We start from the raw sequence: 17,881 nt of genomic DNA on the forward strand, positions 1-17,881 counted from the left end.
CGTGGAAGCACCACCTTGGGCTCATGGCAGCTCTGCTGGCTGCCTGGGTCCCTGTCCAGTCTGACCCCCACCCCACGGCCCGGCCAGCCCTCACCGCCTCACCTGGTTCTTGTGGAATTGTTTAAAAAGTGCCGATGCCACACTGAGTCAAGCATGTGCGCGTGTCTCTCCCTGGCTGGATGCACCAGCTTCAGAGACATTTGCCTGAAGTTCCCTGGGTGTCCCCCCCAACAGGCTCTCCGGCTCCCCCTGGTGGCGGCTCCTCAGGCTTTGGGGCGGTTCCCTGGACAGCTGCCCCGGCTGGGCTAGGACGTCTGTGACCCTGAGAGGCTGGTCTCACCAGCTGCCTGTCGTGTTTCCAGCACGCACTCAGCTCTAGTGGGAATTCCCTGCCAGAGGGTGGGAGTGGGGCTCCAGGCGTGCCCTGTACAGCGGGGCACATGGGGAGGACTTAAGATTCTCCAAGGAGTTTGCTTTCTGCAAGGAGACTAAACGTGGCACCTCCCAGCTGCCTGAGGCCGACAGCAAAGCTGGACCTGCCTCCAGGGCCCCCTGCCCCACGGGCGCTTGGAGACGCCCCAGAGCAGCTGGTCTTGCAACGCGTGCCCGTCTCCTGTCTGAGCACAGGGCCAAGAGGAGATGGCGGTCCAGTCTGGGGCCTGCGGTCAGGGGCCCGTGCTGGGTCCTCAGGACGGGGTGGGGCAGTTGGGGGCACGCTGCCACCCACACTTCACAGCTCTGAGCTCACTGTGAACGGCGTCAATAAAGTCTCTCCCCCTCCCGTCTCCTTGAGTGTCTGCCTGGGTCTGGGTGGGGCCAGTGTCTGGGAGCCCAGGCCGTGGGGGACCTGCCCTGGAGTCGCAGGGCCACCCCCTGGGGCCCACCGAGGACCGCAGCCTTGCCCCTCCAGCCTGGTGCGGGGGGCACCTGGGGTGCTCAGCTGTCCTGACGTCTGTGCCCCTCCTCCCCTAGGACCACTGGACCCTGAGCAGACCCCCGCCCCGTGGCAGAGGCAGGAGGTTGGTGGGGTAAAGGAGACCCCAGGGCACCCAGAAAGCTGGGATAGCAGGCAGGGGGAGGCGGAGACGGGGTGGCAGGACTTCCAAGGGGAGCCTGGTGCTCCCCGATCCCCACATGGCCCTACCCTGGCCTCTCTCCACAGAGCTGGCAGGTGGGCTGCCCCACCCTCCTCTGACCCCACCATGGCAGGACCTGGAGTCTACTCTCCCGGGCAGGGTGGCCTCTCCACGGCGGCAGGACCTAGGCTAGCCCCTGCTCCCAGCACCTGGGGCTGTACTCAGGACGCCCACAGCCTTGCCTTCCCCCCCACCTCCCCGTCAGGCCTCGTTGCACCTGCTGCCCCACCCCACTTCCCCCGAGGCCTCAGAGCCCATGTCTGCTCTGGAGAAGGAGCTCTCAGACGGCCCGGGGCCGCTCCCCGGGGCCACTGGGCAGCGCTCCCTGCCTGCCAAGAGCACGCCTGGGCAGAGGAGCGGACAGGAACGTGGTGTGTTTTCCTGCCTCCGTCCCCAGGGTCGGGCCGCAGCCGGTGCCTGCTAAGTGCTTACAGGTTCGTTCCATAAACAGCCGGGCCTGCGTTCCCCCAGCACCGGCCAAGCCAGCTGGGCCCATGCACGTGCTTGCATGTGTGTTTCTCTGTGCGTGAGTGTGCACGTGTGTGCGTGTACACGTGAATGTGAACTGGTGTGTGCGCGTGGGTGCACGTGTATTGTGTGGGCATGTGGGCATATGTGTGCAGCGTGCAAGGCCCAGGCCTCCCAGGACTCTCGTCCACCCATGTTCACTGAGCAGGGCGAGAAGCTGCTGCCTTTCGGGAATCGGCCAACACCGGGGAGTGGACTGGCTGGCTGCAGGCCTGCTGTGGACACACAGGCCAGGCAGAGAACCCGGGGCGGCCTCCGGGGACAGCCTTACCGTCGCGGCCGTGATGGGGTCGGAGTGAGCTGCGGGCCTGAGCTCTGCGCCTGCTGGATTCCCTGGCCGGGAGGGAGTGGGGTGGGGTGGCTGGTGGGACAAGGGGCGGGAGGGGCAGTGAAACGGGCAGGGGTGCTGTGTCAGGGAATCCCCAGGGATCCTCGCAGAAACCATGAACCACTCCGGCAAACGATCTGAACCCTAAACATGGAGCAAGGGGGAGAAGGGGGTCCCAGCCAAGGGAGCTGTTGAGGCCTGTCTCCTGGGGGCCTGGCCCACCGACCTCCATGCCCCCCCCTCCGTGGCCTGGGCCTCCCTCTTCTGTGTGACACCATCCGAGCCTGGCCAGCAGTGTGTGGACTCCAGGAGGGCCCTGCCCACCCCTGCATCCTTGGGTCTGGGGGCGGTTAAGCCTGCTGGGCTGTTGGGTCTGCAGGGTCCCCGGGCGCTTCCAGGTGGGTGTGGGGTCTTGCCTGACGTACGCTCAGGCGAGTTTACCGACCACGCCGTGACCCGGGAGGCTGGTGGAGGTGCTGCCCAGGGTCACAGGAGACAAACGGGCTCAGAGGGGCCAGTGGCTTGTCCAACATCTCCCAGCTGGTGTGGACCCCAACTCCAGCCCCCCACCCCCCAAAACTTCAGATTCAGGTTGACACGGAGGGAGGGAGGGCGTGGAGGAAAAGAAACTGGGGTTCAAGGGGCCCTGGGGCGCCAGGAGCAGCCCCCTGTCTTAGCCTTAGTGCGTCACCAAGGGAAGTTGTTGGGCGAGTCCAACAGGCAGTGGGGGTTGCTCCCCGATGCCCTGCAGAGCCCCCCTCCTCCAAAGCTCTGCTGGGCCCCCCTGCCAGTGTCGGTCACCCCCAGTGCCACCCCTGGGTACCCGTTGGTGACACATGGTGACAACCAGGTTGGCAAGGACACAGGCGGGGGGGAAGCGGGGAGGCCGCCTGTGTGGGGCTGGGTGACATCCAGCTTTCAGTGTGGAGCCTCGCCCCCACACCCCTCCCTAGCACCAGACGCCCTGCCCCGAGGGGCCACACCCAGGCAGCCAGCCCTGAGGTTGGGTCTTTATTGGAGAGTGAACATAAATAAAAATAAGCGGGAACTTGAGAGGAGGGGGAACTGGAGGGCTATTTACAAATGTACACCTTGGACCTGGGCGGCCGCTGCCCACCAGCCCGAGCAAGGCTCAGAGCAAGGCGAGCAGGGCTGCGAGGACCAGGACGGCTTAGGCGGCCGGGTAGCGTGCGGAGTTCCGACCAAGGGGCTGCCGGGTCCGGGGGTCCCGCTTCTGGGCACTGCCTGGCCCTGCCCGCTGGAACTGCAGCTCTGGGATGATCCGGTGGATCCAGTCGTGGTGGGAGGTGAGCCGGATGTAGACACCTGGGCGGTTCCGCCGGGCGCAGCCCTCGCCCCAGCTGATGACCCCTGCCTGCAGCCACACCTGGCCCACGAGGCACACCAGGGGGCCCCCGGAATCTCCCTGCGGCCGAAGCAGAGGTACCTGTGTCAGCTCACGCGGGCCGGAGAGCCGGGCTCCGCAGCTGCACGGCTGAGTGCCCGCGCCTGTCTCCCTTCGCTCGTCTCTGCCCAGGACACCCCAGCCCCTGCAGCCCTTCCTTTCCAGCCTGGAGTGCCCATTTCTCTAGCATTGCCACACTACCCACCCTGAATCACCTCAGAGAAGTGTCTTAAAGATGCAGCTTCCTGAGTCCCGCCACAGACCCACTGGCTGACTCCCCCAGGTAGAACCCAGGAACCTGCTTTCCCAGCTGGTCGAATGCATAGCTCTGGTCTGGGCCCTGCAGGTCCACCTCCTGGGCCTTGTCCCTTGTCCCAGGTGGGCTGGTTTCCGCCTGGGGCCCAGGCACTAGGGCTCAGCCTCGGCCCACCCCGCCCCAGGGCCCACCTTGCAGGCGTCCCTCTTGCCCTCAGCGAAGCCCGCACACAGCATGTCGTCCTTGATGGTTCTGGGCTGGAAGCCGGACTCTGCATCCTTGCTGTAGAGCAGGTTGCACTTGGGCGTGCTGATGATGGGCACGGCAAGCTTCTGCAGGGTCCGGGGTTTGGGCAGGCTGTCTGCGGAGGGGAGATACCAGGTGCGGCTCAGGGGACATTCTCACCAAGGGCCCCAGGCCCTGGTTCTCAAGAACCGCAGCTCTATCCCACCTGCTTTTCTCTTGTGTTTTTAGATCTTCTCTTCTGGCTGGAGGCTTTGTAGGACAGAGTTCCTTCTTCCCACCCCCCACCACCAGGCTGGGCTCTTTCTGTTCCCTGTGGCCCCTGCTCCTGTGTCTGCTGCCCTTTCCCATACCTACTCCACCCATTTGAGTAGAGATCTTGTGGGCCTTCCTGGTGGCTCAGACGGTAAAGAATCTATCTGCAGTGCGGGAGACCAGGGTTCGATCCCTGGGTTGGGAAGATCCCCTGGAGAAGGGAATGGCTACCCACTCCAGTATTCTTGCCTGGAGAACCCCGTGGACAGAGGAGCCTGGCAGGCTACAGTCCATGGGGTCACAGAGCCAGACATGACTGAGCGACTAACACACGTGCGGCAGTTTGAACAGAAGATGGTTGGTTCAGGGCGGCCCCCAGGCTGCCTTCTCTAGGCCCGCCACCTGTTCTCTCCCTGCCCTGCCCTTAGTACCTTGTTCACTGGGGGTGCCCCAGCCGGTGACCCAGCACTTCATGCCCGACTCAAAGACGACTGAGGGGTCAGGCACACACACGGGGAGGATGTAGTTGGTGAAGGTCACAGGTGCCTCCAACTCCACCAGGGCCACATCGGCGCTAGAGGCCATGCCTTGGTACTGGGGGTTGCTCTCGACCCGCTTCACCCGGGCATACACGGCGTGTGGCCCTGGCCTCGCCAGCTGCAGCACCCCCAGCAGGACCTGGTACAGGGATGTTTCAGAGGTGCTGGTGGGAGAGTAGAGACCCGGTGTGAGGCGGCCTGGGAGGCGTCAGCGGAAGTTAAGTGGAGATGAGAAGTAGGGAGGAGTCGGACTTCCTCCCCGCTCCCCAGGATGCTGACAGCTCAGTCTACACTGTGTCTTCCGGAGCACACTCTCCAGGGGGGTGTACTAAGAGATGAGGTGGGAAAGGGTGTAAACCCCAAGCAGCTTTAAATTCCCAGCTCCACCCTGGCCAGCCCAGCCACCTCGCGCAAGTCACCCAGCAAGTTCTCTGTGACTCCGTTTCCTTGTCTGTAAAATGGGGACAGTAACAGTCCCCACCTGAAAGGCTGTCTGTGGGGGTCGAAGGAGATGATCACCCACCGGGGCCCAGCCTGAGGCAAGTGACCTGCTCACTCTGAGCCTGGATTTCTGAACTTGAGATGTGAGGTTTTAGAATTGCAAGAGCTGTGGCATGGAGAGAGCTGAGATGCCTAGGCAGCCCTGAAGGCTTAGGACCAGGCAGGTCATGGTGTGGAAGCAGGGTTTGGGTAGCTTGGTCCTTTGGTTAGGGCCAGTGTAGGTGACCTCAGAGTGAGGAGGAGGAATGGCCATTCTGCTTCGTCCACCTGTGCCCAGAGCCCCAATCAGGAAGGGAGTGTCTGGATTTGTGGTGTGGGAGGAGACAAGGAAGAGAGGCAGGCAACAGGAGGACCCTGCGGCCAGCAGCAGGGGCGGCCTGTCTGGGAAAGCACCTCACTGTGAGCCCCCCGGGGGAAATGGACCCCTCCCAGCTGGGCTGGGGGCAGCAAGAGCCCGGAAGCAGGGGCTGCTGCTGGAAGCTGGCCCCGAGGCTGGACCCAAAGGGAGCCCTGGCAGGGAAGGCTCAGATGGCGCAGACGCAGCCTCTCTCGGGCCGTGGGGGCCCGGCCTGGGCGCCCCGCACCGCCGTTGTCCGCGGGCCGGCGCTGTCCGCGGTGCTGAAGCCCGGCGTTTGCGGACGGCGCGCGGGGAGGGGGCGGTTCCGTCGCACGATCTGTGGCCCCGGAGCGGAGTGCGGGGCGCAGTCGACTCACTTGGAGAAGCAGTGCGCGGCGGTGAGGACCCACCGGTCCGTGATGAGGCTGCCCCCGCAGAAGTGGCTTCCGTTTCGCTGAATGCTGACCTGCCAGGGCCACTCGCCCTCCAAGGCATTCTGCCCGCCCACCATCCGGTTCAGCATCCGCGGGCGGCCGCAGGCTGGGGGAACAGAGCCGAGGCGGGGGTGGGGGGCGCTCCCTGGAGGCCCATCCCCTCAGGTGTGATTCCCACCCCCAAACCCACACTCAAGCTTTCTTATCCTGTTCACTCCCTGGCTTTCCTGTCCCTGACCCACTCCAGGACCTTAGGCCTAAGTCGGAGGCCTGGGCATCAGTCAGCCTCCGACAGTGGGTTGTGGGCCCCTTGCCCCTCACCTGTGACACCTGACCCTCTGGGTGGTGGGGGTGAGATAACACGGTTAAGGTCTTACCCCACACCCCCGGCCTGACAAATGGGCTCCCGGACCTTCCCCTTCCACCCCGCAACTCCTGTCTAGGCTCCCCAGTTTTCCCCACTGTGGGATTCCCGTGCTGGGCCCATTCATTATGGGTCTCACCAGGGAGGGGGTCCTGGCCAGTCTCGGAGATCTCAACCAAGCCCACTCCTGTCCCCCTACCCGAAGGCCTTGAATGCTTACCGTTCAGTGCCTCGCCTCCCCGAGTCCCTGAAAATGAGAAAAAAGAGGGTGATCAGCCAACTTTGCCCAAGCTGCAGTCTGCTCCTCCCCTCCCCAACGACTGGTCAGCATAGCCCATCCTCTGCTGCACACCCAGCCTCCTGTGGACTCCGCAGGACCGTCCACCGGGCACCTGGCAGGAGAGGCTGGCAGCCTTCAGCCACAGGTCCCCCATGTGCCCCCATGGTGTGCACAGGCCAGGCTGTGGGCCAGGACCAATCAGAAAGGCCAGGGAGGGGACCCCGTCAGGGCTTGACCCTCCCATTTGGGGCAAGAGGGCTTCTTCTGGACCCCACCAGGGCTTTCCCTCCACACCCCACACTCATCCTCATCTGGAAGCTCTGCGGAGGATGTGGCCTTCAGCCAAGGGGCTGTGGGGCCTCCCCCCAACCCCCTCCTCCAGCCTGGGGCTGGCTGGGATAAGGGGCCAGACAAGTGAGCAAGGCTCCACGTCTGCCTGCCCGCCCAGCCACTCGAGTCTCACTCATCTCAGGGGAGTAGAGAGGCCAGACGATGGTCATGCATCAGTCCTCCCAAGATCCCAGATTCCCAGGTGCCAGCCCCTCAGGTGTTCCGCCAAGCTCACAGGCGGCTCCAAGAGCCCTGCCGGGCCCAGCACCCCTGCCCGTGTGAGGGACAGTGGGGCGAAGGGCGGGGGGCACTCTTTGGAAGTGGACCCCTCTCCCCGGGACCACTGTCCCCCAGTTTCTGGACAAGGCACAGGGCCCGCCTCTTGGCCTTGACAGGCCCCTCCACTCCAGCTCGGAGACCCCAGCCAGGCCAACAGTCTCAACCAGTGCCAGCGCAGCTCCAGGTAACCCACCCCATAAAGAGAGCCCTGCTTATGGATCTGGTCACTGGGGTGGATCTGATCAGAGCTTGGGGGGTCAGGACAGCCTCTTCCCACTTCACACTCCCCCGACACCCCAGCCCCAGTAACCAGTCCCAGGCGGCTGAGGGGCCCTGGGGCCGGGCAGGAAATGGCTGGACTGAGCCACACCCCTCTGTGACCTTGGGGGTTTTGACAGGACCCTATTCTTCCAGCTGAGGGGCACACTCTCCAGTGCTGGGGGGTGGATGATGAAGCAGTTGCAGAGGGTGCTGAGCATGGGCCAAGAGGAGTGGGCAGGCACAGGCAGGACCAGCCACTCTTCCAGGTAGAGGCGCCAACAGATGCGTGGGGGTGAGGGCAGTCAGCCCAGGCCAGCAAGACATCTGCCCAGACACTGATTGTGTCAACAAGGGGCCCTTTAAAAATGCACACGTGCCCCAGGCGGACATTCCCTCCAGCCCCTCGTCTTAGTATAATCTGATTTAGTCAGATTGACAACCCCAGACCCTGCGCTCTTGCTTCTTGCACGAAGCTGAAACGCCCCGGCTGGCTTTTTCCCTCCCTGTGGGGCTTTCCCAGAGCCTTGCCCAGGTTCTCCCCACAGCCATCCCCGCTCCTGTGTGTGGATCCACTGTCCACGCCTGGGATCAAGGGCACTCACACCCTGCCTAGCAGACCCTTCCATTGAGGCTCTTCAGGCTTCTGCATCCCAGCCTGATGCACCTCGGCTTCTTGTTTGGACTGAGCCCCCGGCCTCTGAAGCTTCCCTGGTGGCTCAGATGGTAAAGAATCCATCTGTGATGAAGGAGAACCAGGTTCGATCACTGGGTTGGGAAGATCCCCTGGAGAAGGGAATGGCTATCCACTCCAGTATTCTTTCCTGGAGAATTCCACGGACAGAGGAGCCTGGTGGTCTACAGTCCCGGGGTCACAAAGAATCAGACCCGACTAAGAGACTTTGACTTCACTTTTCCTGCCTCTGAATGTTTGTTCACAGCACCGCTTTCCTCCTGGGTCTAAATCCAGATTCTAGAGAGTGCTAATCCAGATCCTAATCCAGAGTGCTAACCCTAACTGAAATTCTTCCCCCTCCTCCAGGCAGCCCTCCTTGATTGTACTGTCTGGGCAGCCTGGCTCCCTTTCCTGAGCTTTCTGTCTTCCCACTTGGCCCCACAGAGCTCTGCCCACCTTGCCCTGGGGGTGGAATTGTCATCTCATCTCATCTCACCCATGAGCTCAGGATCTCTGTGGAAGCAGGGCCCACATCCTGGGAGCCTGAGCCCAGGGAATATATAAGTGGGACAGTGGGAGCAGGACTTCCTGGGGAAGAGCGATGTGGAGACCCAGGCTGGGCAGGGTGGGCGTCCTGTTGGGGCTGGGTAAGCCAGCGGGGTGTCAGCCCCCTCCTCTGGATCCAGGGCCCTTCTGCTCCTGTATCTGGTTGTGGAGGCAGGAGAGGCCCAAGGCTTTAGGGGGAACAGCCAGAGATGAGAGGCCAAGATGGTGCTGAAGGAGTTCAGGCCTCTGGTGTCAGCTATTGGAGAGCCAAGTGCAGGCCGCTGTTTGCACTTTGGCAATGACCTCGATTACTCTACCCACCAGGAGTAATCACAGGGTTACACACCCTGGCAGAGATGAGCTCCCTCAAAGAACGCTGTTATCCTGGTGCCAGGGGAGGAAGGCAGGGCAGCGAGGCCTGGGGGGCCCTGCGGAACCCAAGGAGTCTGGGGCCTCCCCACCGAGGTGCCTCCTCCCCTGTGGGAAGCCTGGAGCCCCGGCAGGGCTGCAGCCCAGGCTGACGGCCGGGCCCTGAGAGGTGACTTGAGGACACGGAAGTGAGGAGGTGGCTGGGCAGGCCAGGCGGGCCCAGGAATGCATGAGAGTTTCTCCAGCAGAGAACAGCCTGCCCAGCTGGGAGGGGCCTGGCAGGTGAGGCCCCTGGCTGACACCTGCTCACCCTCACTGGGGCCTGGGAGAGAGGCCCGGGTGCAGGAGCCGCCCCCCGCCCCCGTCTCCTCCTGCCTGCACCCCTCCCCCATGCCCTGCTAAGCGCCCCCAGCCTTCCGTGGCTCCCTGGCTCAGGCCACGCTCGGCCACACTTCCTGGCCTTGCGGACACTGGCCCTAGGCTGGAGGCCAGCAGTCTTGAGTTCAGATCCTGCACCCAGGCAGCCCTGTGCTTGTGCCTTGGAGACGGGAGAGACCAAGACGAGAGGAAGCGGAGTGCCAAGCCCAGAGCTTGGCCCTGCTTGCCCAAGGCAGTGGGAGCGGGGGTGGGGGTGCGGGTGGGGGTGGATCCTGCCCGGGTCACTGCCTCAGGGCCCTCGCAGGCCTGCACCCACGCTGCCTTCCCCACTTCACTCCCCCAGGTGGGATGTCTGGAACCTTCCTCCTGCGAGAAGAAGAGGAGGCCAGTGCTGCAGCCCCAAGCCTAGCCAGGGAGTGGGGACTGGCTACAGCTGCTGGCAGGACAGACCTGTAGGACCTGTAGGACTCTCCTGCAATCTGTAGGACTCACCGGACCGCAGCAGCAGCAGGAGCAGGACCGCGGCTAGCACCTGCCTCATGGTCTTGGCCTGGTGGAGTGCCCGCTGGGCAGGGGACAGAGGTGGCAGGAGTTCCGAGTGCTCGAGCACGACGTTCGGGGCTCCATGAAGTGGGTTATATGCTGCAGATGAGTGTCAGCTCGGCTATGCCGCTGGACTTGTCAGCCCGGCCAGCCCAGTTTCTCTCGACAGGAAGGAGGCACCCCAGAACTCTGGTTCCTCCATGACCTGGCCCTGAACCCCAAGGGGCCAGACCCCTCACCCAAGGATTTGAGGCCAGGGTGCATAGGCCCCATTTAGGCGGCTTGTGGCCTGGAGTTCTACCCCCTACCATGGCTGACCACACACCCCAAGTGACCACAGGCCCCACATAAACTGACTGCAGTCCGCCCATGAGACCCTCCCTGTTTCATTCATTCATTCATTTCATTTGTTCATTCATTCATATTGAACATCTACTTCGCAGGTGACGCTAGTGGTAAAGAACCTGTCTTCCAAAGCAGGAGACACAGAGCTGCCGATTTGATTCCTGAAGGAAGATCCCTGGAGAAGGAAATGGCAACCTGCTGCCGTGTTTTTGCCTGGAAAATTCCATGGACAGAGGAGCCTGGCGGGCTAGGGTCCATAGGGTCACAAAGAGTTGGGCATGACTGAACTCACGAGCATGTGCACACACGCGCACACACACACATACACACACAGTCCATGGGGTCACAAAGAGTCGGGCATGACTGAGCCCAGGAGTACGCGCACACACACACACAACACACACAGACACACAGACACACACACACACACACACACACACACACACACTATACCCTGCATCAGTGAATGAAACAGAGTCCAGAACTGGGTTTTACACTTTTAGGGGGGATGAGCACAAAAAAGTCCAGGTCCCCTGTGCTTATGGAACAAAGTGGAGCAGGGAAGGAGTCCGCAGTGGGGGTCCCCAACCGACATCAGCGCCCTTACCGACCCTCCGTCCAGGGACTGGGTCCCGGCAGTTCCAGGACTCCCAAGGAGGCCACGACCGCCTGCGGGCGGCACCCTCCTAACCCACCCGGAGGTGGGGGCAGTGGGGGGGCTTCCCGGAACCGAGGGCCAGGTGGGCGGGGCGGAAGCTGGTTCTGGGAAGGCCGGGCCGGGTGACCGTACCGTGTCCCTGCCCTGGGCGTGGCAGGCCGGGTCGGGGACGTGCGGCCGCCGCGGAAGCGGCTCTGGGAGGAAGTTATCTGGGGCACGGGGCTGACGTCAGAGGCTCAGGTCTGGGCTCGGCTTGGGGCGGAGGCCGGGGACCAGGTCCGGCAGACCCCCGACCCCAGGCCTGGGATGGGGAGCACCCCCGGGGTGCGGCGCGCCCCGGGAGGCGCTGGGGCCGAGGCCGGCCACCCCCTCTCCATCCCCCGCCCCCCGGCCCTGGAGCGCCGGTCCGCGCAGTCCTGCCCTCCGATGTCCGGGCGGCCGGGCAGAGCCAGGCCTGGGGGGGCTCCCTCCGCTCCTCGCTGCCCCCTTCCTCCCAGTCCTGCCCCTGCCCCACTCCTGCTCCCCTCCCCTCCCTTCTCTTCTCCAGTAGTTCGGGCCTGTCACGCACGCTCCCTCTCTCCCCGCCTCCTCCGCGGCCCCCTCGGCGCTGTGTCCCGGGGCCTGTGCGGGAACTGGGCTCCCTGGGGAGGGGCGGAGTATGGAAGCCGGGCCCAGACTTACTGGGGCTCGTTGCACAGGTGTCCTGTGCACGCGCTGGGGGCCCAGCCCTGTCCCGTGCCGGGGAACATCCAGGTGAACCGTGTGGAGGGCCCGGCAAGACAGAATGAAGCTGAAAATGTCTAATCGCAAACGGGGAAGTTTCAGGAGGTCAGGACAGCGACATTTCTCCAGCACCTGACGGTCGATTCCCTGGATCTCAGAGGCCTCTCAGATTCTTCTGGGCCAACACTACCTCTAGGGCATCCTTCTTCTTCTTCTTTTTTTTTTTTTTAAAGCTAATTCTAAGAAGGCTGTGCCTTGAAATCAAGCAAGCAACAAAAGTCAGGAGTGATCAGACAGCGGAGACACAGGGAAAGTTGGGCTCCCAGTGACTCCAGCGCCTAGAGAAGCAGCTCGTGTCCCCCTAGACACCTGTGGGCCTGGGGCCAGTGACCCCCCACCCCAACCAGGCAGAGAGCTGGGGGGCTGCAGGGTGAGCAGGAAGCCAGGCCGCTTTCTCATTCCCTCCACCAAACAAAGGAGGAGAACTGGAATCCAGAAGGATTCAGAGACTTTATTATGTTTTATCAATTCCTCCTCAAAAAAAAAGTGGCTATCTACCAACTCCGTCAGGGAGCATGTTTTCTAACGTTAGAAGTCACGGTAGGGACTTCCCCGAGGGTCCAGTGGTTAAGACTCAGAGCTTGCAATGCAGGGGGCATGGGTTTGATAATGGCTACCCACTCCAGTATTCTTGCCTGGAGAATTCCATGGACAGAGGAGACTGACAGTCCTTGGGGTCGCAAAGAGTCAGACATGACTGAGAGACTAACACTTTTATTGGGAACTAATATCCCACATGCTGTGTGGCAAAGAAAAAAAGAAGTCACAGCAGAAAACATAATAGAGACGTGGCCATAAACTAAAAAAATACAAGCAAAACTGGCTTCAAAATAAAAAAGCAGGGACTTCCCTGGTGGTCTAGTGGTTAAGATTCCATGTTCCCAGTGTAGAGGGTAAGTGTTTGATTCCTGTCTGGGGAACAGTGAACTCACAGGTGCAGCCTAAAAAAAAAAAAAACAGTTTTTAAAATTTAAAAAAATTAAAAAGCAAACAATAGGAAAAATATTTGCAGGAAATGTGGCCAAATGCTGACAACATTATTGTCCAGAGCACTTAAGAAATTGATCAGGCAAACCCTGGACCCCTAAAGATGAAATGAATGAAGGACACAGACAAGTCTTGGAAGAGGAAACCAATTTGGCTAATAGACTTACTGAGAAATATTCAGCCTCAGTAATTAAAGAAATGCAAATCAAAGCCACAGCAAGGAGATGTGTGGAGTTATCTCAACCTTGGTGGAATGCTGTTAGTCGAGGCTATGGGGCAATGTGCCAGCTGGTGGGCACGTAACTGGCCCAGCCCATTTGTAAATCAGTTGGTTAGTGTTTGCTTCAACTTTTTAAAATAGTTATTCCCTTTGAGTCAGTGAATTCATCACTGAAAGTCTATTCCAAGAAGAAAATCTTAAATACAGAAAAAGCATGAAGATGTCAGTGGTCAGCTCACTTAGAATTGCAAAAACAAAACAAAACCTTGTTTGGACATTGGTAACTAAAACAGCCTTTCAATATAACTTTTAAAAATTACACTTTCATGGAGAATGGGTAAATGTAGAAAATGCTCATGATATAAGAGGACATTTTAAAAGAATGAGTATAAAGATTTTTAGGAAGTATAATAACTGAAAATTTAAAATTTAAAACAACAGCAGCAACCTCCTAAAGAAAAGTCTGCAGAATGTTCAGCAGTGTCCATCTAGGAGGGATTCTGTAGTCAGTTGGATTTCTTTCCAAAGGAAAGCCAACTTTCTTTCCAAAGGAAAGCCAACTGACACTCATGAAGCACAACAGGTGTTCATGGGACCTCTGCTTCGGGTTCGTGGGCCAGTTCGTGGGACCTTCCTGTGATGCTCCAGCAAAGAAACAAGCTTCAGGACCCGGTGGACAGATGGCCTTCCTTCTAGCGCCCAGGTGGTGACTTGGTTCTCCAGTCTCCAAGATGACTCCTGGAGCCAGGTACACTGCAGTCTCTTCCTCAAGGGATGCCAGTGAAGAAGGCTGGAGCCCTCCTCGGTCCCATCCAACGTGAACAATCCCAGGAAAGGACAGTAACTGTCTCACAAGTTGCCCAGGCTGGTGATATGGCTACTATGTGGCCATGGCACAGAGTGTGTTAGCAGAAAGGAGAAGGGAAGGAAACAGGTCAGCAAGAAGCAATAACCACCACACTGACTCCAGTGTGAGAGTGAAATAAAGACATTTTGAAACATGGAAAGTCTCAGAAAATTTTATCCCCCAGGCACAATTCTTGGGAAGCCACGGGCGGGGTGGGGGGTGGTGGGGAAGATGTTCTCTGACTAAAGAAGAGTTAAACCAAAAAAGCAGGAAAAGTGGGCTGTAGAAAACAGAGATCAAACTCAGAAGAGGGAGAAGGGAGTCTGTGGGATGCTGGTGAAGGGAGATTCCAGAACAGCAGCTGTGCCCCAAGCAGAGAGGGCGGTCTTCATTCATGAATACTGTGACAAAAGAGACAGGAATGCTGACATTGTCACAGTGTCATCATCGTGCCCTCTGCCATTGCGCTATCTTTTCAGTCGGATGAAACATCTAGAGCATGTAAGCCAAGAAAGAGGAAGACGTGAGACATAGGACAGGGAACCCCAACCAGGAGAAAGACAAATGGAATCCCAAGATGGTAAAGGGACATCCCAGGACGACAGTGCTACCCAGAGAGCAAGATCCCAGAAAAAGGACAATGGGTGTATCAAGGTGGGATTAAAAAGGAGAAGGGGGGGGAGAAATGATATATGTTCCTTAATGAGTTTGCTCTGGTGGAGATTAATAAAGTGTGGGTAGGTACAAAGGAAATCAACAACAAAGGCGATTATTAACTTTAGGGGAAAAAATTAAGAAAGGAAACAAATATAGTACACTATAAGACTTGGCCATGCTCCCTAAAGTCCCATCCCATTATGGCATCAGCCAGCCTTGAGGTCCAGGGTCTTGTCAACTAAACTAGATTGACATGCAGTCGAGGCTTCTTGGGCATAATTCCTCTTCATCTGAAGAACTGTGAACTAAAGAGGTCACCCTGCCCACTCAACATGCAGGGGTGAGGAAGGGACAGGATGACCACCAGACATAACCCACTCAGAGCAAGGACTGGTCCACAGCATTTCTGAAATCTCGCTAAGCAACGTTCTGCCCCCTCCTGCTCAGGAGCGGGAGTGCATATTGTCCAGAGTCCTGGAGAGACGGTCTTCATGACTCTTAGCTCTGCCCTCTGGGCTGTTGGCTTTGGCCTCTGAATCATCTGTGCTTTCCCATAAGACACGGTTCATGTCGATAACTGAATAGTTTTCTCTGCCAACCTGCTTCTTGTCTGTAGAAAGTTGGGGATCTAAAGAACTGTCCCTTTCAGTTCAAGTTTGCAGAATTTGCTGACTTCTCGGCATAAATAATGGAGGCCAGAAGACAATGGAAGTCTTTAAAGTGACTTCCCTGGTGGTCTAGTGGTTAAGAGTCTGCCTTCCAATGCAGAGGATGCAAGTTTGATCCCTGGTCTGGGAACTAAGATACCACAAGCAAAGAGGTGCAGCCAGAAATAAACAAATTAATAAACAAATAAGGGGACTTCCCTGGTGGCAGTGAATAAGAATTCACCTGCCAAGGCAGGGGACATGGGTTTGATCCCTGGTCCAGGAAGTTTCCGCATGCTGCAGAGCAACTAAGCCCGTGCACCACAACCACTGAGTCTGCATGTCACAACTGCTGAAGTCCTCTCACCTAGAGCCTGTGCTCTGCAACAAGGGGAAACACTGAAACTAGAAGCCCAAGTACTGCAGCGACGAGGAGCCCCTGCTTGCTGTAGCTGGAGAATGTCTGTGCGAAGCAACAAGACCCAACACAGCCATTCATTAATTAATTAAACAAATGAGGGTCTCTGTAATTTATTCCTGACTCTTACCCAGCTAAAACAGTCCATCCATTTTTAGAAGCCACTTGATGATTGATGGTTGACCAGTCTGATTCTTGGCATTTACCCCCCAAAAGAGGCCTGGGTTGACTAAAAAACTGAATGCAAGATATGTTCTCACAATACTTGTGATAGTTTTCAGATCATTCTGCCCTTCCCTTCCAGGGTCCAGCCCCTGCAGGATCCAAGGGTACCCTCAGGATGGACAGCATCGGTGAGAGAGATGACACGGGTCCTATAATGGACTGGAACCTGATGGTCCAGGGTCGAACGATAAGAAAATAAAGGAGAAAGAATAAAGAAGAGAGAAAGAGGCTGATATTCCTTGGTTTACACAGAAAGCCAATAAAGGCCCTGACACGGGACTTGCTCTGTTCATGGAGGCCTCAGGTGCCCTCTCGATGGGGTGAAGACGCAGAGTGCCTTCTTGATTGGGTGAAGACACAGAGCGCCTTCTGGATTGGGTCTTAGAAGCCTGGGCAAAAAAGTGAACTCAGAGAGCCTCTGTGCTCCAGGGAATCAGCCTGAAAAAAGAGAGAGAAAGAAAGACACAGAGACCAGAGCTCTGGTGAAGTGGGATCCGCTGCTTTATTTTCAAAAGGGGCTTTTATACCCTGAGTTACACATTTCTAGAAATGAAAGATGCAGAGTCATACAGAGTCAGCTCAATATTGCATCAGTTTTACCTTTATCAAAACCAGGACATTTTCTGCATACCTTTTCACTTACAAGGGTCTTGTCATTATCTTCTGGCTCAGAGGCCTGTTAACATTTTATGACCATTTTCTGATAAAGGTTGGTCAATCAGAAAACTTGTTTTTCCTTTAAAGGGTTTTTTCTTTATTTTTTCAATCAGGGTCACCCTCCGAAAGTACTAAATAAAGTTACATTTTTATGGAGTAAAGGTGCAGTGGGTTACAACTAAGAAAGAAGGTATTACCTCAAAGGGCTTATGTTGCTGTTGTCAAGGCTGCTGCTTGTTTTTCTACATTTTAACTATATTAACTAATGCACTCCCAGGCACACAGTGGGTAAGGGATAAGGAAACTTGGCAGCAAACATTGGCTCAACAATGAAGCCCTTCACCAGTATTATCTAATAATTGTTCACCCCTCAAAGGGCTCTATGCCCGTTAGGACTTTTAGAATGTTTTGGCTCCCCGTGCCTTTCTTGTTTGGGAAGTTGTAAACAATCATGTGCGTTAGTTGCAAGAGTATGGATAAACCTGCCAAGCAAGCTAAAATGCTAACAGAGGGGTTAGAATTTAAATACTCCTTTCAAGCCCAGGAGACTTATTAACTAGAGCCCTAAGTTGATTTTCTTCAGAGAAAGGTGGTCAGGGATAGCCCCCTGTTAATGTCAGAGGAGTTGGTGAAAAGCGTAATATAGTCAACAGTAGACAGATAGACTTTGGTTTCGGGGTAGATGCTCGAGCAGGTCCAGGGAGTCCCCCAAGTTCTGATCTGCCTTGCCTATCAGGTCTCCTCCGCATGACTTTGTCATGTGTGGGATCTCCTGTGCTGGCTCCCGCACTTCCCCAGTGTTTGATAATCAGGGGCTCAAATATTGCCACAAAACTGTTCTTCTGAACTGGCACCAACTAATCACTCCACTTCAAAATAGCCTCTGTCAAGCGTGGTGCTGTAGGAGCCTGCTTTGAAGGGGTTGTGGAGAAATTTGGGCTTTCTAGGTGGCTCAGTGGTAAAGAATCTGCCTGTCAAGGCAAGAGATGCAGGAGACACGGGTTTGATCCCCGGGTTGGGAAGATTCCCTGGAGCAGGAAATGGCCATCTACTCCAGTATTCTTGCCTGAAAATTTCCATGGACAGAGGAGCTTGGAGGGCTACCATCCATGAGGTCACAAAAGAGTTGGATGATGACTGGGCGACTGAGCACATACGAATGTGGAGACATTCTCATGAGGGCAATGGTGCACACCTGGATGAGCCGGGCAGGCACTAATGAAGGACAAAGGCAGGTGTCATGCAGGTGTGTCTCACCACCTGCGCTCTACCACACACCTCTCAAGGTTCCCCACATTCAAGAAATAACTGAAATTGTCTTCTCTGATACCTCAAAGAAACCTACTCAGGACAGAATGGGTAGACTTTTGCTCTGCTAATTAATTGACCTCTCAAAGTATGCAAAACATTAATCTTTGCCAGACCATCTGGTTTGTTTCTCCTTTCTTTCTC

General features: G+C 57.5%; 1 protein-coding gene across 1 annotated transcript; it reads right to left on the reverse strand.

The window, feature by feature from the left end:
* Positions 1–2,987: 2,987 nt before the first annotated feature.
* Positions 2,988–10,077, reverse strand: PRSS27 (serine protease 27). The gene is made up of 6 exons (XM_019987281.2): positions 9,935–10,077; positions 6,547–6,573; positions 5,906–6,068; positions 4,583–4,854; positions 3,845–4,014; positions 2,988–3,418 (listed from the first exon to the last, which is right to left on the reverse strand). The coding sequence occupies exons 1-6, from the start codon at positions 9,981–9,983 to the stop codon at positions 3,164–3,166; spliced, it is 936 nt and encodes a 311-aa protein (XP_019842840.1). The 5' UTR covers positions 9,984–10,077; the 3' UTR covers positions 2,988–3,163.
* Between the last annotated feature and the right edge of the window lie 7,804 nt (positions 10,078–17,881).

The sequence above is a fragment of the Bos indicus genome, chromosome 25, assembly GCF_029378745.1.
Source record: "Bos indicus isolate NIAB-ARS_2022 breed Sahiwal x Tharparkar chromosome 25, NIAB-ARS_B.indTharparkar_mat_pri_1.0, whole genome shotgun sequence".
Classification (NCBI taxonomy): domain Eukaryota; kingdom Metazoa; phylum Chordata; class Mammalia; order Artiodactyla; family Bovidae; genus Bos; species Bos indicus.